Source organism: Elephas maximus, chromosome 13 (genome assembly GCF_024166365.1).
Source record: "Elephas maximus indicus isolate mEleMax1 chromosome 13, mEleMax1 primary haplotype, whole genome shotgun sequence".
In the NCBI taxonomy this organism is placed as follows: Eukaryota; Metazoa; Chordata; class Mammalia; order Proboscidea; family Elephantidae; genus Elephas; species Elephas maximus.
This window is the reverse complement of record NC_064831.1, coordinates 94,028,702-94,051,235: the sequence shown is the minus strand read 5'-3', so window position 1 is coordinate 94,051,235 and position 22,534 is coordinate 94,028,702. Positions and strand designations below refer to the sequence as shown.

Below are 22,534 nucleotides of genomic sequence, written 5' to 3'. Positions count from 1 at the left end.
TCCAGGCTCAGGTATACTCAGGATAGTTTTTTCAGCAGGACAGCCTCTCCCCAGCTGTGTTCACAGGCACGCCTCTCCCTGGCCCTTGGCCTCTGCCCAAAGGCAATCAGCTTTCTCTCTCCATAGGCCAGGAAGCCCACTGTGCCATCTCCTGCTGCTGGGTCTCTCCTTCCTTGGTGGTGGTGGGCTCTTTCTCTCTGCTCTGGAATTGGCTCTGTTAAGGTAAAACTGACTAATCCCCTTGGTGGGTCACAATCACCCTATCACACAGTCTTGCCCAGTCACCTGGGTGGGAGTTACAAGACCATGGCTAGAAAGGACACAAAAGTAATTACTGCACCACAGGCCACCCCCTGGCTTTTCTGGCCATGGTTCTTTCATATTTGGAGGATAACTTCCCCCTCCCAATCATTTTACCTGTCCAAATCAGTTACAGCAATTAGTCCACCAACAGGGCAGAGTTCACAGGATGAGGTTACTCAGGTATGAGCCATTCAGGTGTGCTGCAGGTGTCCACTTGATCTGGTCAGGCTCTCCAACAGTCTGTCTTGTCTTCACTCTTTCTGGCCTCGGATAAAATTTAACTGAGAGGATTATTCCCTTGCTCTGAGCCTCATCAGCATAGGCAAAACATTTAAGGGACTTTAGGTTTGGCCACTGGACTCCAGTTCAGCAGCGCCTCCCCCTCAGCCCACTCTGTCACACTTGCAGCTTCCACAATTATGGTTTTTACAGTTAATTAACCCTGTTAATAATCAGCACTCACCGCTGAATCATATAATTCTATCAGCATCTTCCCCCACCCTTTCTTCCCCAGATTCATCAGAAAAAGAGGAATCTAATCTAAACCTCCCTGGTCCCCCTCATTAAATGTATGCACACTCACGAAAGCAAGTAAGCCAGCCACTTCATGCCTTTATCGCCCCCCATTTTAGACTGCCCATGTTTAAACTGCCCATCCCTATCAAACCAGTGCTGAGCAGACAAGCGTGTTCTTGGTCTTGAGGAATCTTCTGTTCCATTTGGAACTGTGAGCATCTGTATCCGTAAGCAAAGTCCAGTCCTGAGCAAACCACCAAACAGCAGCAATCTACACCTGCTCAAGGTGTCAAACATCTTTCTCTTCATTCCCTCAGGTTCTGGTCAGCTCACGCCTAGCCATCCAAGCTAGGTCACAATGGGGAGCAGCCTTAGGCATGAGAGTTCACATACACCTGCCGGCATTTCAGACGGCCCTTTCACACACTCTCATCCCCAGACGACTACCTTGACGGGTTCCACCCATAAACTCAGAAGTCCACACACAACTCCCTTTACTTCTGACCAGCCAGCCCTTCCTCTCTCTCTCATTCTAGTCCCTGTGGGCTAGGTCAACAGGTGCCAGTGGAACATGTCCATATTCAGGCCATCTCTTCACTCCTGTACTTGTCCCGCTTCTAGTCAATGAATGGGACCCAGGTGGTCACCACAAGTAAGCAGACCAAGCTGTCTACTCGATGGCTCCCTTAAACATCCAGTCCTGGAAGGGGGTTCCTTCTGATGGGCACTGACTTTTCCTGTCTGGATGCATCCAACAGCAAACTACTTGCTTGAAATTCAAAAGGCAAAACAGCCACTTTTTTTTTTCCTGTAAGTTCTTCCTTCAGATGGGAATCTTCCATTCTCTCAGCAGTTCTGGGTGGTTCTGCATGTCTTTTCAAATGCAAATCTGGGTGGGGCTCAGGTGTTCCACCTAAGCCCCCACTCTATACACAGGGTCACTACATTCAAACAGCTTGTGTTTCCTTTGGGCAAATGCTAGTTCCCCTTTTAGCACATCCAATCAAGTATTGGCTGAAGGTGGAGTTACACGCTCTCTGTAATCTATAATATTCAATATTCATCTCTACCATACACTTAGGTCTGCTTTACAACATTAGGCAGGAGAAACATTCAAAATCCATAGTAAATTCAGATAAACGCATAATCCTAAACACGTAACCTTTTTAAAACATTCCAGTTTAGTCTTCTCTATATACCTTAACTATCTTCCCATTCATATACACATGGCCTTGGGTGCTTGCTGGGTAGAACCATAGGACCTTGGCCCCCTTTCAGTCACCCTGCTTATCTGGCCTGGCTTTTGCTCCAGGCCACTCCAGGTACAGCTTTTCAGCCATGACAGGTGATAACAACCAAAGCAACAATATAAGAATCAAAAGCTTCACTTCCCAAGCCCCTTTGTTCTTTCTCTTACAAAGGTCTATGTTTTCATGAGTCTGGAGCCATTGCAAAGAATCCCGCTTCTGATGACAAAAAAAAAGCAGTGTCTGACCTCCTCCAACCCCACATGGGGGAAGGAGAACCACGATCCACACCGTAAGGCTGACTCCCATAAGGCACAGGTCAGACAAGCCTCCTCTCTGCCATCTTTACTAATTCGGACACCTACCATCCCTCACACAGCACTCTCTATTTCTCTGCTGGGTTTGATAATTCATTGCAATGGCCACACAGAACTCAAAGACCATACTCATGATTATAGGATTTATTATAAAGGAAATAACAGTTACAATTCAGGCTCAGGAATACCCAGGATACAGTTCTTCCATCAGGACAGGCTCTCCCCAGCTGTGCTCACAGGCATGCCTCTTCTTGGCCCTTGGCCTCTACACAAAGGCACTCGGCTTTCTCTCTTCGTGGGCCAGGCAGCCTACCACGCTGTCTCCGGCTGCTGGGTCTCTCCTGCTGGTCTCTCCTTCCTTGGTGATGGTGGGCTCTTCCTCTTTGCTCTGGAATTGGCTCTCTTTTAAGGCAAAATTGGCCAATCCTCTTGGTGGGTCACAATTACCCTATTACACAATCCCACCCAATCACCTGGGTGGCAGTTACAAGATCATGGCTAGAAAGACCACACACAAAATTAATCAGTCACACCACAGCCAAGAAGGACATGTTTAAAGAATGATAGGGACATGTCAAAAAGGCATAGGAGCCAGCCTGAAGGAGCTTCTATTGGTGAAGTCTGGGAAGATATGATGAGCATCAGAATAAAGAACAACAGTAACAGTTTATAACCCATTGAACAAAATAGGAATCCAAGTGTTCACACGGATATAAACAAATGAATGGAAATATAAGCACAGGTAGTCCCCAACTTAAGACGGGGTTCCATGCCGATGAAATTTTCATTATTATTGCCTTTTACTATCAGTATATTTATAAATCGTAACACTGGACATCTGCAAGTGAACATTTGAGAATGACATCAGCAAATTACACGCTGCAACACTGTATGTAGTACATAGTACTAATGGTAAGATGTACAAAAACAAAAAGACAGTAGTAAGTGCGGTTCTTTATAACTCGAACACATCATTAAGTTGAGGACTACCTGTAAACCTAGGAAAAGGGAAAGCTTTTCTCTACAGCAGAATGCCTACTAACAAATACAGAAGGACTGACAGGTGCAGTGAGGTGAATTACTTAATATGATCCTTCTAGCCATGCAGGGTCTTGTGATTACCACAAAATCACTGGGTGGGACAATGCAAATATGGTGCTTGTGGCTCACCAAGGGGATTGGACAGCCTGCTAACAATGCAAATAAGGTGCACATGGAACCCTTATAGAGGTGAAGCTAGGCAAATAAGGTACTTGTGGAACCCTTGTAGGGGATTGGTTAGTTTTGCCATCCTGCTAGGCTTAAAAGGAGCCAGCCCAGAGGCTAGAAAAGGGGACCTCACTGCTAACAAGAAGAACAGCCAGAAGCAGAACATATCTCTTGGACTCAGGGTTCCTGCACTGAGAACCTCCTAGACGCAGGAGACAGAGTGAGCTGTAACATCAGAGAAGGCATGAGATGGCGAGAGGCAGCAGCAAGTACGGCAGGGAAACAGCAGCAGCCGAACCAGGAGACCAGCCCATGATGGCACAGTGGGCTCAAGAGAAGTATGCTGACCTCTGCCTCACGGGGATCAGCCTTGGGCTGATCTTGATTCTCTCTCCTCCTCCTTGTGAAGTTAGACAAGGAGGTCTAACGACCCTACGGCACCATTTTTACAACACGACTGAAAAAATCGCCATTTGGCAATCATCACAGAGGTGGCTGATTCAGGCAGGAGTTGTCAATGGAGGCTAAAGCTAGCGGGTGAATTTTGATTAGAAACAGAATATTGGGTAATCTCAGAGTGTTGTTGTTAGTCGCTGGTGACCCCTGACTCACAGTGACCTAAAGCACTGCCTGGTCCTTCGCCGTCCCCATTATCCGTTGTGTATCAGATCGCTGTGATCCATACAATTTTTATTGACTGATTTTTTAGAAGTAGATCACCAGGCCCTTTCTTCCCAGTCTGGAAGCTCTGCTGGAAACCTGTTCAGCATCATAGCGACACACAGCCCTCCACCAACAGACAGGTGGTGGCTGCGCATGAGGTCTCAAAATGCCTTCCCACTGGAAAAATGGTGAATTTAAGGTGAAGAAATTTGGTAGACACCAACACGACCAGGCTATCAAGGTTAGCATCACCAGCAGTGGGACTGTTCAACTTTGTCTGGCCGGGATGTGACACACTGAGAGAAGCACAGCCTCACTCCAGTAGGATTCCTGCCAAGACTCATGACCTAAATCTGGTCTGAGGAAACACTGAACAGACCCAGGTTGAGGATTCTTTAAAGGTGCCAAGTCCCTGAAGGTCAGGGAAAGGCTGCGGAGCTGCTCCAGATCAGAGGAGACCAGAAGAGAGTAAAAGCAACCCATGGTCCTGGATGGATCCTCCCTCGAAAGGGAAAAGATAAAATGTGGGGCAGTAGGAGAAACGTGGATGGGACCTGGGGATTGGACAGTATCATCATGTCAGCGCTCATTTCCTGATTTGCTGGTTATATTGAGGTTAGGTAGGTGTAAGAAGCCCTGGTACCACAGTGGTTAAGGGCTCGACTGCTAACTGTCAGTGGCTCAAACTCACGGACACTCTGTAGGAGGCAAAGATCTGGTAATCTGCTTCTGCAAAGATCACAGCCTTGGAAGCCCTATAAGGCAGTACTGCTCTGTCCCATAAGGTCACTATGAGTCAGAATCAACTAGACAGCAGTGGGCCGTGGAGAGCCCACTTGTCTGGGTGAACTAAACGCTGGAATGTTTAGGGGTGATGGAACATCACCTCTGCAGCTCACTCTCAACAGGGTCAGAAAAGACTAACGATAACAGGTGTTACCTATATACATACAGAGAGGGAGAGAAGCGAAAGAGGGTGTCACGGACTGAATTATGTTCCCCCAAAAATGTGTGTATCAATTTGGCTGGGCCATGATTCCCAGGATTTTGTGGTTGTCCTCTATTTTGTGGTTGTAATTTTATGTTAAAGAGGATTAGAGTGGGATTGTAACACCCTTACTAAGGTCACATCCCTGATCCAATGTAAAGGGAGTCTCCCTGGGGTGTGGCCTGCACCACCTTCTATCTTACAAGAGATGAAAGGAAAGGGAAGCAAGCAGAGCTGGGGACCTCATAGCACCAAGAAAGAAGCACTGGGAGCAGACTCTGTCCTTTGGACCTGGGGTTCCCATGCGAAGAAGCTCCTAGTCCAGAGGAAGATTGACGAGAAAGACCTTCCTCCAGAGCAGACAGGAAGCCTTCCCATGGAGCTGATGCCCTGAATTTGGACTTATAGCCTCCTAGATGGTGAGAGAATAAACTTCTCTTTGTTAAAGCCACCCACGTGTGGTATTTCTGTTACGGCAGCACTAGGTGACTAAGGCAGGGTAACAGGGCAAATGCAGTAAATATTCACAGTTGGGAAATCTGGGAAAGGGTAGCTATGGGAGCTCTCTGCATTGCTCTTGCAACTTTTCTTTAAGGTCGAAAACATTTCACCAAAATAATTTTTTAAAACTCTTCCTTTTGTTAATTCTCACATTCTTTTCTTACTCCTTTTCTCACTTGCCAGCCAAAGAACACACCTATAGCCACCAGAACACACCTGTAGTCAAACAAAGTTAGGTCTATTAACTTCCTGCAGCAGGACAGAAAGCTTTCTATGGGGAACCATGGAGGCAGGAGGAGGGGAGGAAGGAGAAAGGGTATTTAGAGGGCCTGGAGGGGCAGGGAGAGGTAGGCACAGGATGAACCTGGCAAAGACAGTCAGAATCTGTAAAGCAGGGAGTTGCTGAAACAATCATCTTTCTCTTTAGAACACATGAGTGTTTGAGGAGTTACTTTATGCCAGTTTGTCTCTGGTCTTATCTTCAACATGTGGGCCTAAATGAACGGCATTCAAAGAGTCTGTGCTGAGTCTGGGATGGACAGCGTGGCTTGGTCTAAGCACAGTTCTGCATATTAGGGTGTAGTGGCAAGTTGTGTTTCTGTTTAAGTTTTCAATTTCCCCCTCACAGCCTAACTGCCAGCAAGGCCATTTTTTTTCTCCACTTAATCACATCACTTCATTCATTTAACAAATATTTATATGGGCCACTAGGCCCATAAGTGCCTATGTGGTGTAAACAGTTTGCACTCAACTGCTAACCTAAAGGATGGTGTTTCAAACCCACCCAGTGGTACCACTGAAGAAAAGGCCCAGTGATCTGTTTCCATAAAGACTACAGTCAAGAAAACTGTATGGGGCGGTTCTACTCTGTAACACATGGGGTCACCATGAGCTGGAATCGACAGCAGCTAACACCAACAACTAAACCTATAACGTTATACTAGGTATTATGAAGCTATCTTTTTTTTTTTTTTTAATATAGCTTTCTTTGAAACGTGGGAGGCAAAACACACATGTAAATCAGAACATAAGAGATCCCGTAAGGCAGCACAGTTAAACTTCCTGGAAAGAGGGAAAACTTGGGGAACAATTTGTTCTGGACAGACAAGTTTTCACAGAGCTAACTGAAAATACTACTTCAGGCACTCCACCTTTTCTACTTGAACTATCTGGCTATATATTTTTTCTAAAATGTATTACAGTTTCTTGGCTTCTTAAACCGAACACAATTTGGACACACTTTACACAAAGTTATACAAATTTAAATCATACAATCATACAATATAAAATATTAACAATGTTTCACTTTATGCAAAAACCTGAAGTTATGTAAATGCCCCAATTAAGATATCCACTACAGTCAAGCCAATTCCGACTCAGAGAGACCCTCTAGGGCAGAGCAGAACTGCCCCAAAGGGCTTCCGAGGCTGTAAATCTTTACAGATGCAGCCTGCCCCATTTTTCTCCTGCAGAGTTGCTGGTGGATTCGAACTGCCAACCTTTCAGTTATCGGCCAAGCGTTTTAACCACTACACCACCAAACCAAAAACACCAAACCCACTGCCGCCCAGTCAATTCCGACTCATAGCAACCCTAGAGGACAGAGTAGAACTGCCCCATAGAGTTTCCAAGAAGCACCTGGTGAATTCAAACTGCCGACCTTTCGGTTAGTAGCTGTAGCACTTAACCACTACGCCACCAGAGTTTCCTAAATGAAAGATAAGCATCACAAACTGCATAATTCCACACGGGCAGGCTGAGTAAACTCTAAACTCTATGCAGAGTACTGGTTATGGCAGACTACTGGGAACGGAAATGAGCTAATACTTTGTGAGTCCTATGGGAAAATTAGTCTCACAAAATGATACGGATTTTGAATTATACAAAGGCCTCAGAAACACATCTCTTCCATAAAAGTCCTGATAGCTATGGTAATGTAACTTAAGTATTTATGATATGGCTTTTATTGCAGCGTTAGTTTTCTGGTCTGCACAGTGGTGAGCTGAAAACCTAGAGGGCGTATAGGTGGAGCAGACCCTGTAAGCTGCCCACGAAGTACCCGTCTCCTCCTTCCTTACTAGCAGAATCTCACTTTTATGCCTAGTAGCCTTGTGCCACCAAAACTCCCAGCTTCTCCTGCTCCCTCAGAACAGCAGATGGCAATGTGACACAGCTCCCGGCAACAAGGTGGAGGAAGACAACCCTGGGGAAGGCATCCCTTTTAAACAAAAGGGCAAGGCTTCACTAGGACAGAGTATTCTGCCGCTTCACCCTGCCCACTTCTTGCCTGGAATACAAGGTGTGAGGCCAGAGAAGCAGCAGCCACTGAGCGTGAGGGCTGAGACCTACAAAATGAGGGCAGGCTGGGCGTGGAGAAGGCCTGGGTCTCTGAGAACACCACAGAGCAGGCGCCTGACCCCGGACTGCCCACCTCCAGGGTCCTTGCCATGTGAGAATAAAAACTCCCACTGGCAGCATAGGCTACCAGTTGTCATTGAGCTGATTCTGACTCATGGCGACCCCACGTGTGTCCCAGGAGAACTGTGCTCCAGAGAGTTTTCCATGGCTGATTTTTCAGAACTAGATTGCCAGGCCTTTCTTCTGCAACATGTCTGGGTGAACTCGAGCCTCCAGCTTAGCACATTAACAGCCTAGCACATTGACCACTGGCATCACCCAAGCTACTAGGGATAAAAAATGGGATTACCTACACTGACACAGAAGGGATGCGGAAGTGAAGGGACGATCCTTGTGTCACTAGAGGGCAGTGTGATTAGCTCTGGAGAGAGGAGCAGCTGTGCACTCAGAGAATGTTAATCAGGCCCCACTTCTTCCACCCTCTCGTGCTGGTGTGGAGATCAAAAGTGGGAACGAGGAAGGGTGAAAAGTGGCAGGCTTCCCCTTACACAGACCTAGAAAGCAGGATAAGCAGGGTTCAGGGCTCCTTCACATACCACCCTATTCTCGCCTTTTAACACACAACTCCTTATTCATCAGCCAGGCACCCAAGTCATGTCAAGGAGAAAGCAAATTTACGGTATATTCAAAGCCAAAGGGAAATTTAGTTTTAAAACAAGCCTGTCAAGATCCCACAAATCCTATCATAGGTCTTGAGGGGTAGAGGGAGGAGGAGAAGTTTTTCATCCCAATATCTTCATAGGGTTATGTGTGTTTTCTGTGAGCTGGCACTGAGGGTCCTCTTTATCAGGAAAAAGAAGCAGCTTTTCAAATGTGAAAAACTGATGATAACTAAAAAAAAAATAGAACTCTTATTCATACAGAGCGAAATGTGGTCTAGTCATCCGAAAATGTACTCAATTGTACGACTCCAGATAATACCTTAATTTCAACTATTTTCTCTCTCATGACAAAAACTCCTCTAAAGGGTTCTGAACTATGTATCATTTTTGCCTAATGGTTCTCACTGATGCCTGAATCCTTCTTTAACCCAAGGCTAAGGGAACGTCACCATAAATTGGTAATTGGATCAGTTTGTATCATTGTGCATAAAACTGTATATATTTTCCTGTTGGCAGGAAGAGAAAATCAGCAGTCCAGGTTTAAACCACAAAACAGTAAACAAACTGCTTAAGCTTGTTTTCCAGAACAGCGTCCCCCCAGACTGAATGAACCTTACCCAAGTGGCCCCATGCTCCCTGTATTAGGGAAAAAGTGTAATCAAGAGAAGCTGTAAAATTTCAAGCAAGCTGGTGAATTTTTAAATAACCACTTGAAATTCTTTGCCTACACTTGGAATCCGAGAGGGAAGAAGGGGCAGAAGTGGAAACTTGATAACTCTAAACTGGCAATGACACCAGGGTGAAATGGAATAGCTAAGAACTTAAACATCATAAACTAAATCTAAAGACCAGTTGTCATTTCTCTGTTTCATATTGATTATCCATATATCCCTTCATCACCCCAAGGAAAAAAAAGGAACTTACCATATGGTTTATATAGCATTTTGCCTATTAACATGTCAATGAAAGGTTCAGGTTTTCTAGGAAAAACACATCTTCAGTACAGATCTGGAGCCCTGGTGGCACAGTGGTTAAGAGCTACGGCTGCTAACCAAAAGGTTGGCAGTTTGAATCCACCAGCCGCTCCTTGGAAATCCTATGGGGCATTTCTACTCTGTCCTATACGGTCCCTATGAGTTGGGATCCACTTAGCAGCAGTGGGTTTCATTTTGGTTTTATACAGACTTGCCCAGTCCAGAACTTGCCTAAGAAAATTTTACCAAGTATCTCCGGGAACTAAAGAGTCTAGGTTAATTCCAGCCCCCTCAGGAAATGAATAGGCCTATCAATTATTCTGTAGCATTTACAAAAATGAACTAGAGTGCCCATCCCATTTAATCCCCACAGAGAAATCTGAAACAATCATGTCTCCCCAGGAGTAAAATGGCACCAATCTGGATGCCCTGGACCAAAGCCAATCGTCTCAGCTGGAGTCTGTGGCTTCTTGGCCAGAATTTGGGACCCTGCAGTCACTGCAAGTGGATCTTTTGCTCTACTTGCTATGTTTTTTCCAAAGCAATGAAAACTGTACTTTTTCTAAGGCAAATTTGGAAAGGCTAAAAGTCAAATACAAAAATATAAACGTGATTCTGCTGGTCATGCAAATTTGATACATGCATATGGCAGACTGTGAACTAAGTCTAAATTTTTCTATTTTAAGGTTCGCTATTTGCTTCAGCAGTCAAAGGAAGCCATATATTTACTAAAAATTTGTACAAATTTTAATGATATATGACAGAATTTTCAGTCTTTTTTTAAAAATAGAACATTTATGAAAAGCTATTCTCCTAAAAGGAATAAAGATTATTTATTTATTTCTCTATGATTGGACGTCACTACAGACCCTGTACCAAATATTTCCCTCTAGACCTTTGTGGCGGCTAATGTCTTAAAACTTGGTTCTCTATAATTTGATCATATTACAAAGTCAACTATGTTATAGAACCAATTCTGAGTGCCTCCTATGAAACCCTTCCTTATACACATCTTTTTCTCAAAAGTTTAGCACTTACTTCTTTTATAAAAGTAGAATAAAAAGAATATTAAAAATTAAGAAAAAGCTTCTTAGCCCCTTGTCAAAGATGCTCCTACTTATTTTGGATATTACAGTATTGACTGCATAACTTAACACAGAAAGTGGGAACAGCCCAGCTGTTAAGCTACCTCTTTTGATTTTTTTAATGTCTGGAAATCAGTTTATTAATTTTCTAAAAATGATACATGCACACTGTAAAATTCCTAACAATGCAAAAATGTTCAAAAACTAAATATAAACTACCACCATGACTGCAAAAAATTGACTAAGATAATGAACTCAAATTGTGAAAAACTCAAATTGATTACAGTAATTACATTTCAATAAAGTAATGTCAGCATAACAAAGAGAGATGAAATATCAGTATACCACAGGCCATACCCTTTCAATTAAGTCTTTGAAAAGTAGAAAAACAAAGTAAAAAATTATAACATAGTCCCAGAAGCTGAGTAAACCATTAGACCAGAACACATGACTGCTCTCTCAAATAGATCTCCTTGTACACCTCAACTTTGTCACCATGAGTTGGCATTGACTCAACAGGAACAGGTTTAGTTTTAGGTTTTAACACCTCAACTTTACCTCTCTTTAAATCTCAGTGTCAAAATGCCCTCTCTACAAGGATGATGCTAAGACATTTTGGTTTTTTTTTTTTTTTTTTGGAGATAAAGGCAAATGTAAAGATCTTTAGAAGGAAATAAATTAATTCCGTAAATGTTAACTGCTTCTGAGTAGTGTTGTTTTTTCCTTGCTTAGAGTGTGTACTAACTTCAGCCACAGATCAACTCTTTCATAGAATGAGGTGGGGAATAAACAACTATTAATAAATACATTCATCACAATAAAAAGATAACTCCATTTTTCAAGTTTTCCTCATAGCCTGTCTCTGGGAAACTGAAAGCAACCTTACATGAAGTTCTTTTCTTTCTTTTTTTTTTTTTCCTGTCATATTGTAGAGAAATTTAAACCTCTTTCTCAGCCAGAACGATGCAGTTTAAACAAGCGAACATATTTTCTGACATTCCAGAGTAATTAGTCATCTGATTATGCTTCACTAATGACAATGTTTAACAACACATGAAGGGGCTTGATGAACTTTCAATTCCCTTTTTTATATTCCAAAAAATAATTCAGATTTGTTTCTCAATTAACTCAGTGGTTTACTTATGAAAAGCAATTCATTTTATTTTAAACCATACTTAGATTTCCTCAGTCACTTTCACTGTTGGGTCTATGTAGCAAAAATTTATTGTCCTTTTACTCTTTTTCAGTCATTGGATAAATGTCTTTCGATAGGTCACAGTTCGCCTTCTTATGTCTTATATCACAAAATGTGTTCAAGCATACTTTTAAGTAAAATACTTGAGAAAAAAACAAAACATCCTCATTTACTTTTGTTTTCATCAATTTTATGTAAAAGACACAGAAGTCACATCCTCAACAAAAAAAAGACAGGATTTAACCTTCGTGCTTTGATACCATTTTTTAAAACAGCAATGACCGACGGTACTTCTCTAGGAGTTCAAAGGCGAGAATGAACACAACTGGTCTACTGAGCATACTTAACATCCATTAATTTGCACCAAACCGATACCATTTTTTAAAACAGCAATGACCGACGGTACTTCTCTAGGAGTTCAAAGGCGAGAATGAACACACTTGGTCTACTGAGCATACTTAACATCCATTAATTTGCACCGAACACTTTCATACATAAATTCGAATAAAAACTTCTCAGGGTAAAGAAAATTCTAGTATTTCCATAATGGTATAATCTTTTTAGACTAGGAAAATACAAGTAATAGGGTAAGACAGTGGGCCTGAAAGTGCCAACAATGTTACTCCAAAAACATGCATGTATTTATCCCATACCCATATGAAAACCTGTCATTTGGCCTGGAAAAAAAAGTATGACCACTAACGTTAATCTAATTGAAGAAAAAAAAAAAAGGAACACCATTAACTAAATCGGGATCCACCTTAATAATACAAGTGATTCTATTTTCTGGCACTTCTAGGAAATTGAGTGATGGTGGTTAATCAGATACTTAGGTTCCTAGTTACATTAACACGCGGATTTGTGACTTTCTAAGGAGTTTACATTAATTCTCTATGGAAATTATTCAATTTTTCTTGTAGAATTCAGAAAGCATTTCTTTATCTTGGTCTTGAAGGCAGAATCATTATTATAAATCATTTATTATGTGTTATATGCCTCCCAGTTAAGAAAGCATTCTGGTTGGCAACCTAAGGTTTCTATTAAAAAAAGCTTACAGCAAAAGAGCCCTATTGAATTTTTATGAAAATAAAAAAATCAAAATTTTCACCGTCTGAGAAAGGAAAGAAGTACTGAACCACCTACTTACCGTGAGTTCGCAGAAGTCGATGCTCTCGAGGCTTTTGCTTCTGCGTAACCTCCCCTTTATTCGTCTTAGGGAAGGTTTTCCTTGGCTGACACTAGAAGTAGCACCATTAGGATTTTCTGAGGATGGAGTTACCCTGCAAGAAGCAGAAAATGTTTCAAAAGACAGGTTTACAGATTACATCTGTCAAGTATGAAGCAAGCACTTACTGAGGGGAGCTTTGGAGATGTCACACTGTTTTCAGATCAGTGAAGCTAAATTCTATCAGAATTCCTTTCTAAATATTTCTTAGCAGCTTGCTAGCTTAGAAATCTTTTTCTGACAGAGTTCAAACACTCTAAGATTCACTAAAAGTCAACTCTGTAGCCATCAAAGAGGCAATCAGGACTCACTGAACTTTCCTACGTGGCTCTGAGGCATCTGCTTCTCCCACCTGAAGCAGTGACTCCCCAGGCGCTCAGCCCAGTGCCCTGCACACCAGTACAACACAGCATTTGTTGTGTACACCCACAGATGCTGCTCAGCGTGCTGTTGTTAAGCATAAAAATAATTTTAGAAAATTTAAACATGACAGCACTTAATTCAGCATGATTATAGAAGCAAGAAAACGCAGGTAAGAAGAAACAGCAGATAATGTAAGTCATCCCTATGGTACATATTGGGGTCCATGTTCACATGTATAAGCACACACATTCAAGACCCCTGACATGGTCTCTCAATTGTGTCACCACTGGTGGCAGCCTTAGAACAAGCTAGCTGCTGGTGGTTGTGGTTGGGGGGAGGGGGGTACGCCCTGGGCACCTATGAGGAAGCTGCTCAGTAGATCACTGACTTAGAGGTGATAAAGACGACAAGGAATAAGACGGATTTGGAACTGTGGTTTGTGAAAAGCAGTTTCCTTATTTTCTGATCTCATTTCCTATTTAAAATACATTCCATGTTCATCTCATGACCTACCTCATTTTTCATATTTAAAAATGACATTGTACACAAAGGATAAAATAGGCATGCAGGATGGACCATTACCAAAATAAATTTTATTTATATAATAAAGCAGAGAAAAGTACCATAAAATACATATTTAGGTATAGCTACAGTTTAGAATAAAAGTAATACACCCATGTAATTAGAATATTCAAAGACTACAGAAAGATACAAAAATGAGAAGTAAAGGCGCCCCTCTCTCCTCTCACCCTAAATCCCCATCCTTGTTCCTAAGGATATCTACTACTAACAGTTCTTTGTATAACCCCCCAGTCAAATTCTCATGCCTATCATACTCTCCAGCTTATTTTTTTTCACTTTATACCTTGCAGCATTTTCCATAATAACCCATACACATCTAGTCCATTCTTTAAGAAGTTTCCTAAGAATTATTTTCACCTTTTACCAGGTCTTTATGAAGCTAAGAAGGCAATTGTTAAAAGGAAACTGCCACTAGGGTCCCCAATACATGGCATAAACAGTTTATAAAACATTACTAACAGTTCTCAAACACCAGAAGAGAAACCAGATAACTGGGAGCTCCTAAAAATCAAACACCAATGCTCATCCAAAGACTTCACCAAAAAAGAAAAAGATTACCTACAGACTAGGAAAAAGTTTTTAGCTATGAGATTTCCAATCAGTGCCTGATCTCTAAAATCTACATGATACTGCAAAAGCTCAACTGCAAAAAGACAAATAACCCAATTAAAAAATGGGTAAAAGATATGAACAGACACTTCACTAAAGAAGACATTCAAGTAGCTAACAGGATCATGAGGAAATGCTCGTGATCATCAGCCATGAGAGAAACGCAAATCAAAACTACGATGGATTCCATCTCACTCCAACAAGGCTGGCATTAATCCAAAAAACACAAAAGAATAAATATTGGAGAGGTTGTGGAGAGACTGAAACACTTACACACTCCTGATGGGAATGTAATATGGTGCAACCACTTTGGAAATCGATTTGGTGCTTCCTTTAAAAACTAGAAATAGAATTACCATATGATCCAGCAATCCCACTCCTTGGAATACATCCTAGAGAAATAAGAGCCTTTAAACGAACAGATATATGCACACCCACGTTCACTGCAGCACTGTTTACAATAGCAAAAAGACGGAAGCAACCAAGGTGCTCATCAATGGATGAATGGATAAATAAATTATGGTATATTCACACAATGGAATACTACACATCAATAAAGAACAATGATGAATCCGTGAAACATTTCATAACATGGAGGAATCTGGAGGGATTATGCTGAGTGACATTAGTCATTTGCAAAAGGACAAATATTGTATGAGACCACTACTATAAGAACTGCAGAAATAGTTTAAACAGAGAAGGAAATATTCTTTGATGGTTACAAGATTGGGGAGGGAGGGAAGGAGAGGGGTATTCACTAGTTAGATAGTAGACAAGAACTAATTTAGGTGGAGAGAAAGAGAACACACAATACAGGAGAGGTCAGCACAACTGGACTAAACCAAAAGCAAAGTTGCCTGAATAAACTGAATGTTTCGAAGGCCAGCATAGCAGGGGTAGGGGTTTGGAGACCATGGTTTCAGGGGACATCTAGGTCAACTGGCATAATAAAATCTATTAAGAAAACATTCTGCATCCCACTTTGGAGACTGGCGTCTGTGGTCTTAAACACTAGCAAGCAGCCATCTAAGATACGTGAATTGGTCTCAACCAACCTGGAGCAAAGGAGAATGAAGAAACACCAAAGATACAAGGTGATTTTGAGGCCAAGAGACAGAATGGGCCACATAAACCAGAGACTACATCAGCCTGAGACCAGAAGAAGTAGATGGTGCCCAGCCACAACCAATGACTGCCCTGACAGGGAACACAACAGAGAACCCCTGAGGGAGCAGGAGAGCAGAGGGATGCAGGCTTCAAATTCTCGTAAAAAGACCAGACTTAATGGTCTGACTGAGGCTAGAAGGACCCAGTAGGTCATGGTCCCCGGACCTTCTGTTAGCCCAAGACAGGAACCATTCCCAAAGCCAACTCTTCAGACAGGGATTGGACTGCAATATGGGATAGAAAAAGACACTGGTGAGGAGTGAGCTTCTTGGATCAAGTAGACACATGAGACTATGTGGACAGCTCCTGTCTGGATGGGAGATGAGAGGGCAGAGGGGGTCAGAAGCTGGCCGAATGGACGGGAAAACACAGAGTGGAAAGAAGGAGCGTTCTGTCTCATTAGGGGGAGAGAAACTAGGAGTATATTGCAAGGTGTATATAAATTTTTGTATGAGAGACTGACTTGATTTGTAAACTTTCAATTCAAGCACAATAAAAATTTTTTTTTCAAAAGGCAATTGCCTTCTTTGGTGGGGGATAAAGGGAAGGAATAAATACTGATGCAGATGATAATGGAGAATGGTAATTCCACTATAAGTACAAGTGGTCTTGTAAGTACAGGGGAATTCAAGATGTTTTTTCTATTGTTTTATTATTGTTTCTGGGAATTAGGACTTGTTCCAGGGAGGAAGGTGTGTTCAAATAGTTTTCCGCTGAATGCTCACAGGAATAGAGAGGCAAGTCTAGAACTCGGGTGAGGAGAGCTGGACTTGGGGAAGAAGTCCTAAAAGGACAGTCTGCCGGACGTGGAGTACAAGGAGCTTTTTTTAATTCCAAAGTATAGCTAAAAAACCCAGTGCCGTCGAGTCGGTTCCGACTCATAGCGACCCTACAGGACAGAGTAGAACTGCCCCACAGAGTTTCCAAGGAGTGCCTGGCGGATTCAAACTGCCAACCCTTTGGTTAGCAGCCATAGCACAGTATAGCTATGTACCCTGAATTTTCTGGAAGTTCCTGGTACTCTTCCCCAACCTTGAAGGTGTGACTTTGGGGGTTACTCCAAATTTAGGAGAATGGCCCTTCATGACAGGGAAACAAGGATAGGAACTAAGGTATAAGCATCTTGGATATTATCCCTGGAACTAGGGGAAATCAATATTTAGCTTACCATGAAGTTTTTCTTTTCCTTATTCATAATTCTATTTAATCACTCTAGGGGGCATGTCAGTTTGTCTTACTGTGGTGCCTTACATGTTGCTGTTATGCTGGAAGCTATGCCACCTGTATTTCAAATACCAGCAGGGTCACCCATGGTGGACAGGTCTCAGCAGAGCTTCTAGACTAAGACAGACTAGGAAGAAAGGCCTGGCAATCTACTTCCAAAAATTAGCCAATTAAAACCTTATGGATCAGAGGTGGGGCTAAGATGGCTGACTAGGTAGAAGCTACTTTGGATCCCTCTTGCAACAAAGACTCGGAAAAATAAAGATCACATACATGACCATCTAAGAACCCTGACCATCAAACACAGGTCTAAAGAGTTGACCTGAGTGACAGAGACTGAGAACGAATAACCACGGGGAAGCAGCGACTGTTTTCGGAGCCTGGAGCCAGCACCCCAGTCAGGAAACCTTGGCACCGGGCTTTGGACTGGGCGCAGGGGAGCTGAGCATGGCATCCTGAGACGGTGCAAACACGGGGCGCAGCCCTAGCTCCCTGAACTGACCTCAGGGGAAGCCCAGCCAGTGCACGCAGGCAGCGCAGCGACGCAGCTGACAGGAGGAGAAGTCACCGGGGGGGCAGCGGCTGGTTTTGGAGCCGGAAGTGTGGCGTCCCAGCCAGGGAACCTAGGGGCTGGGCTTTGGACTGGGAGCGGAGGAACTAACCGCGACTTCTGAGACAGCACAAGCACGGGACATGGGCCTGACCCTCGGGGGCAATCTCTACCCAGCCAGTGCACACAGTCGATGCGCCCCTGAGGAATCTCAGATAAAACAGTCATCCCAACCAAGATAAGTAACTTTATCTATATTCCGCGTTGCTACTCTCTCCTATTTATCTGAACCCTCCCCTCCCCTTCCCAGGAGGCTTCAATAACATTGGAATTTCCTGAGCCAGAGAGTGAACTGCACTGTGGTTTTTCTTTCTTTCTTTTATTTTATCTTTTTTTTTCATCTTTTCCTAACCCATTCTCCTGGCCTGAGAGAAGCAGCTACAAAAAACCCAGGGACCAAAAATCCTTCCCTAATTGGACTAAAAACACAGAACCAGCTCTAGCCAGGCATATGTGATCCAAAGTCTTGGGCTTTCATCCCTACAGGGAACAAGGTGGCTATTATAATGCAAAGGCACTTCTGATAGGCACCTAACTGTAATTGTTTTAGCGGATTACTGGAAAGACAAGTATCCCAGGTCTGATATCTCTGCGTATTCAACAGAGCCCTCACTGACCCACAACAGGGAACTGAGGGCTGAAGCTCCCCCCAGACCACCTAGCCTCCTGCCTTAGGGGTCTAAGGAGGGTGACACCTACCAATCTGTAGAGGTACTTGCATTGAGGGCCTAAGGTACAGCTGCAGAGCCCACCCACCAAACTGCTTTAGGAATAGAGACACACCTACCTCACTGGCACTTGGGGGAAGCCTGTCAGCATCCTGCCCCCCCCAGAGTGTGAAATCCTGCTGCTGCTAGAATCTGGTGCACACAACTATCACAATACTTCTTGAGGTCAATAGGTTACAGTCTGCACCACACACCTGATGACCCAAAATCAGATTCTACTCAAGAATAGTGAATGGTCTCTTAGGCTTATATATCTGGTAACAGCCAAAACCAGCTGGTAATAGGACATAAGTGACTCAAGAGCTACAACAATCAAGACAGCGCAATCTACTAGCCCATCTACGTATATTGAAAGAAAACAAAACAAGATAAGACTCAGTGAGGAAATATAGAATAAATCACTACAATATCTTATAGATGGCTCGGAGACAGCAGTCAATATCAAACCACATTAAGAAGCAGACCATGATTGCTTCTACAATTCCCCAAACTAAAGAATCAAAATCTTTCCCAAATGAAGATACAATCCTGGAATTGCCAGATACAGAATATAAAAAACTAATTTACAGAATGCTTCAAGACATCAGGGATGACCTCAGAAATGAAATAAGGCAATCTGCAGAAAAAGCCAAGGAACATACTGATAAAGCAGTTGAAGAACTCAAAAAGATTATTCAAGAACATAGTGGAAAAAATAATAAGTTGCAAGAATCCATAGAGAGACAGCATTCAGAAATTCAAAAGATTAACAATAAAATTACAGAATTAGACAACGCAATAGGAAGTCAGAGGAGCAGACTTGAGCAATTTAGGAATGCAGAGTGGGAGATCTGGAGGACCAGGGAATTGACAACAATATAGCTGAAAAAAAATCAGATAAAAGAATTTTAAAAAATGAAGAAACCCTAAGAATCATGTGGGACTCTATCAAGAAGAATAACTTCTGTGTGATTGGAGTCCCAGAACAGGGAGGGATAACAGAAAACACAGAGAGAATAGTTGAAGATCTCTTGGCAGAAAACTTCCCTGACATCCTGAAAGATGAAAGGATATCTATCCAAGATGCTCATCGAACCCCATTTAAGATTGATCCAAAAAGAAAATCACCAAGACCTATTATCATCAAACTTGCCAAAACCAAAGATAAAGATAAAATTTTTAAAGCAGCCAGGGATAAAAGAAAGGTCTCCTACAAAGGAGAATCAATAAGTTCAGAATACTCAACAGAAACCATGCAGTCAAGAAGGCAATGGGATGACATATATAGAGCACTGAAGGAGAAAAACTGCCAGCTAGGATCATATATCCAGCAAAACTCTCTCTCAAATATGAAGGCGAAATTAAAACATTTACAGATAAACACAAGCTTAGAGAATTTGCAAAAACCAAATCAAAGCTACAAGAAATACTAAAGGAAATTGTTTGGTCAGAAAACCAATAATATCAGATACCAGCACAATACAAGGTCACAGAACATCCTGATATCAACTGAAATAGGGAAATCACAAAAACAAATTAAGATTAATTTTAAAAAGAAAAAAACGCTCAAAACAGGGGATCACTGAAGTCAGTATGTAAAAGATCACAATAATCAAAAAGAAGGACTAAATACAGGTGGCATAGAACTGCCATATGGAGAGGGATACAAGGCGATATAGGACAATACAAGTTAGGTTGTTACTTAGAAAAATGGGAGTAAATATTAAGGTAACCACAAAGAGGTATAACAACTCCATAACTCAAAATAAAAACCAAGCAAAACATAACGACTCAGCAAACATAAAGTCAAATACTATGAAAATGAGGAACACACAATTTACAAAGAAAAACGTCTTAGCACAAAAAAGTAAGTGGAAAAATGAAATTGTCAACAACACACATAAAAAGGCATCAAAATGACAGCACTAAACACATAAAAAAAAAATACTTATCTATAATTACGCTGAATGTAAATGGACTAAACGCACCAATAAAGAGACAGAGAGTCTCAGACTGGATAAAGAAACACGATCCGTCTATATGCTGCCTACAAGAGACACACCTTAGACTTAGAGACAAAAACAAACTAAAACTCAAAGGATGGAAAAAAATATATCAAGCAAACAATAAGCAAAAAAGAAGAGGAGTAGCAATATTAATTTCTGACAAAATAGACTTCAAAGTTAAATCCACCACAAAGGATAAAGAAGGACACTATATAATGATTAAAGGGAAGATATAACCATATTAAATATTTATGCACCCAATGACAGGGCTGCAACATACATAAAACAAACTTTAACAGAACTGAAAAGTGAGATAGACACCTCCACAATTATAGTAGGAGACTTCAGCACACCATTTTTGGAGAAGGACAGGACATCCAGTAAGAAGCTCAATAGAGACACGGAAGACCTAATTGCTACAATCAACCACCTTGACCTCATTGACTTATACAGAACACTCCACCCAACTGCTGCAAAGTATACTTTTTTTGCTAGCGCACATGGAACATTCTCTAGAATAGACCACATATTAGGTCATAAAACAAACCTTTGCAGAATCCAAAACATCGAAATATTACAAAGCATCTTCTCAGACCATAAGGCCATAAAAGTGGAAATCAATAACAGAAAAATTAGGCAAAAGAAATCAAATACTTGGAAACTGAACAATACCCTGCTGAAAAAAGACTGGGTTATAGAAGACATTAAGGAGGGAATAAAGAAATTCATAGACTGCAACGAGAATGAAAATACTTCCTATCAAAACCTCTGGAACACAGCAAAAGCAGAACTCAGAGGTCAATTTATATCGATAAATGCACACATACAAAAAGAAGAAAGATCCAAAATCAGAGAACTGTCCCTACAACTTGAACAAATAGCAAGTGAGCAACAAAAGAATCCATCAGGCACAAGAAGAAAACAAATAATAAAAATTAGAGCTGAACTAAATGAATTAGAGAACAGAAAAATAATTGAAAGAATTAACAAAGCCAAAAGCTGGTTCTTTGAAAAAATTAACAAAATTGATAAACCATTGGCTAGACTTACTAAAGAAATACAGGAAAGGAAACAAATAACCTGAATAAGAAACGAGATGGGCCACATCACAACAGACACAACTAAAATTAAAAGAATATCAGATTATTATGAAAAATTGTATTCTAACAAATTTGCAAACCTTGAAGAAATGGATGAATTCCTAGAAAAACACTACCTACCTAAACTAACACATTCAGAAGTAGAACAACTAAATAGACCTATAACAAAAAAAGAGATTGAAATGGCAATCAAAAAACTCCCAACAAAAAAAAAGCCATGGCCCAGACGGCTTTACTGCAGAGTTTACCAAACTTTCAAAGAAGAGTTAACACCACTACTACTAAAGGTATTTCAAAGCATAGAAAGTGACGGAATACTACCTAACTCATTCTATGAAGCCACCATCTCCCTGATACCAAAACCAGGTAAAGACACCACAGAAAAAGAAAATTACAGACCTATATCCCTCATGAACATAAATGCAAAAATCCTCAACAAAATTCTAGCCAATAGAATTCAACCACACATCAAAAAAATAATCCACCATGACCAAGTGGGATTTATACCAGGTATGCAAGGCTGGTTTAATATTAGAAAAACCATTAATGTAATCCACCATATAAATAAAACAAAAGACAAAAACCACATGATCTTATCAATTGATGCAGAAAAGGCATTTGACAAAGTCCAACACCCATTTATGATAAAAACTCTCAGCAAAATAGGAATTGAAGGTAAATTCCTCAACATAATAAAGGGCATCTATACAAAGCCAACAGCCAACATCACTCTAAATGGAGAGAGCCTGAAAGCATTTCCCTTGAACGGGAACCAGACAAGGATGCCCTTTATCACCGTTCTTATTCAACATTGTGCTAGAGGTCCTAGCCAGAGCAATTAGGCTAAACAAAGAAATAAAGGGCATCTGGATTTGCAAGGAGGAAGTAAAATTATCTCTATTTGCAGATGACATGATCTTATA

The 22,534-nt window shown here is 41.6% G+C and overlaps 1 protein-coding gene across 6 annotated transcripts in view; it reads right to left on the bottom strand.

The window, feature by feature from the left end:
• Positions 1-22,534, bottom strand: part of TJP1 (tight junction protein 1) — a 314,963-nt gene that overhangs the window by 270,554 nt on the left and 21,875 nt on the right. For all 6 annotated transcript variants that reach the window (XM_049906006.1, XM_049906007.1, XM_049906010.1 and 3 more), the window contains exon 2: positions 13,166-13,298. In XM_049906006.1, the coding sequence (XP_049761963.1) occupies positions 13,166-13,298 (133 nt within the window). The remainder of the gene's footprint in view (positions 1-13,165; positions 13,299-22,534) is intronic.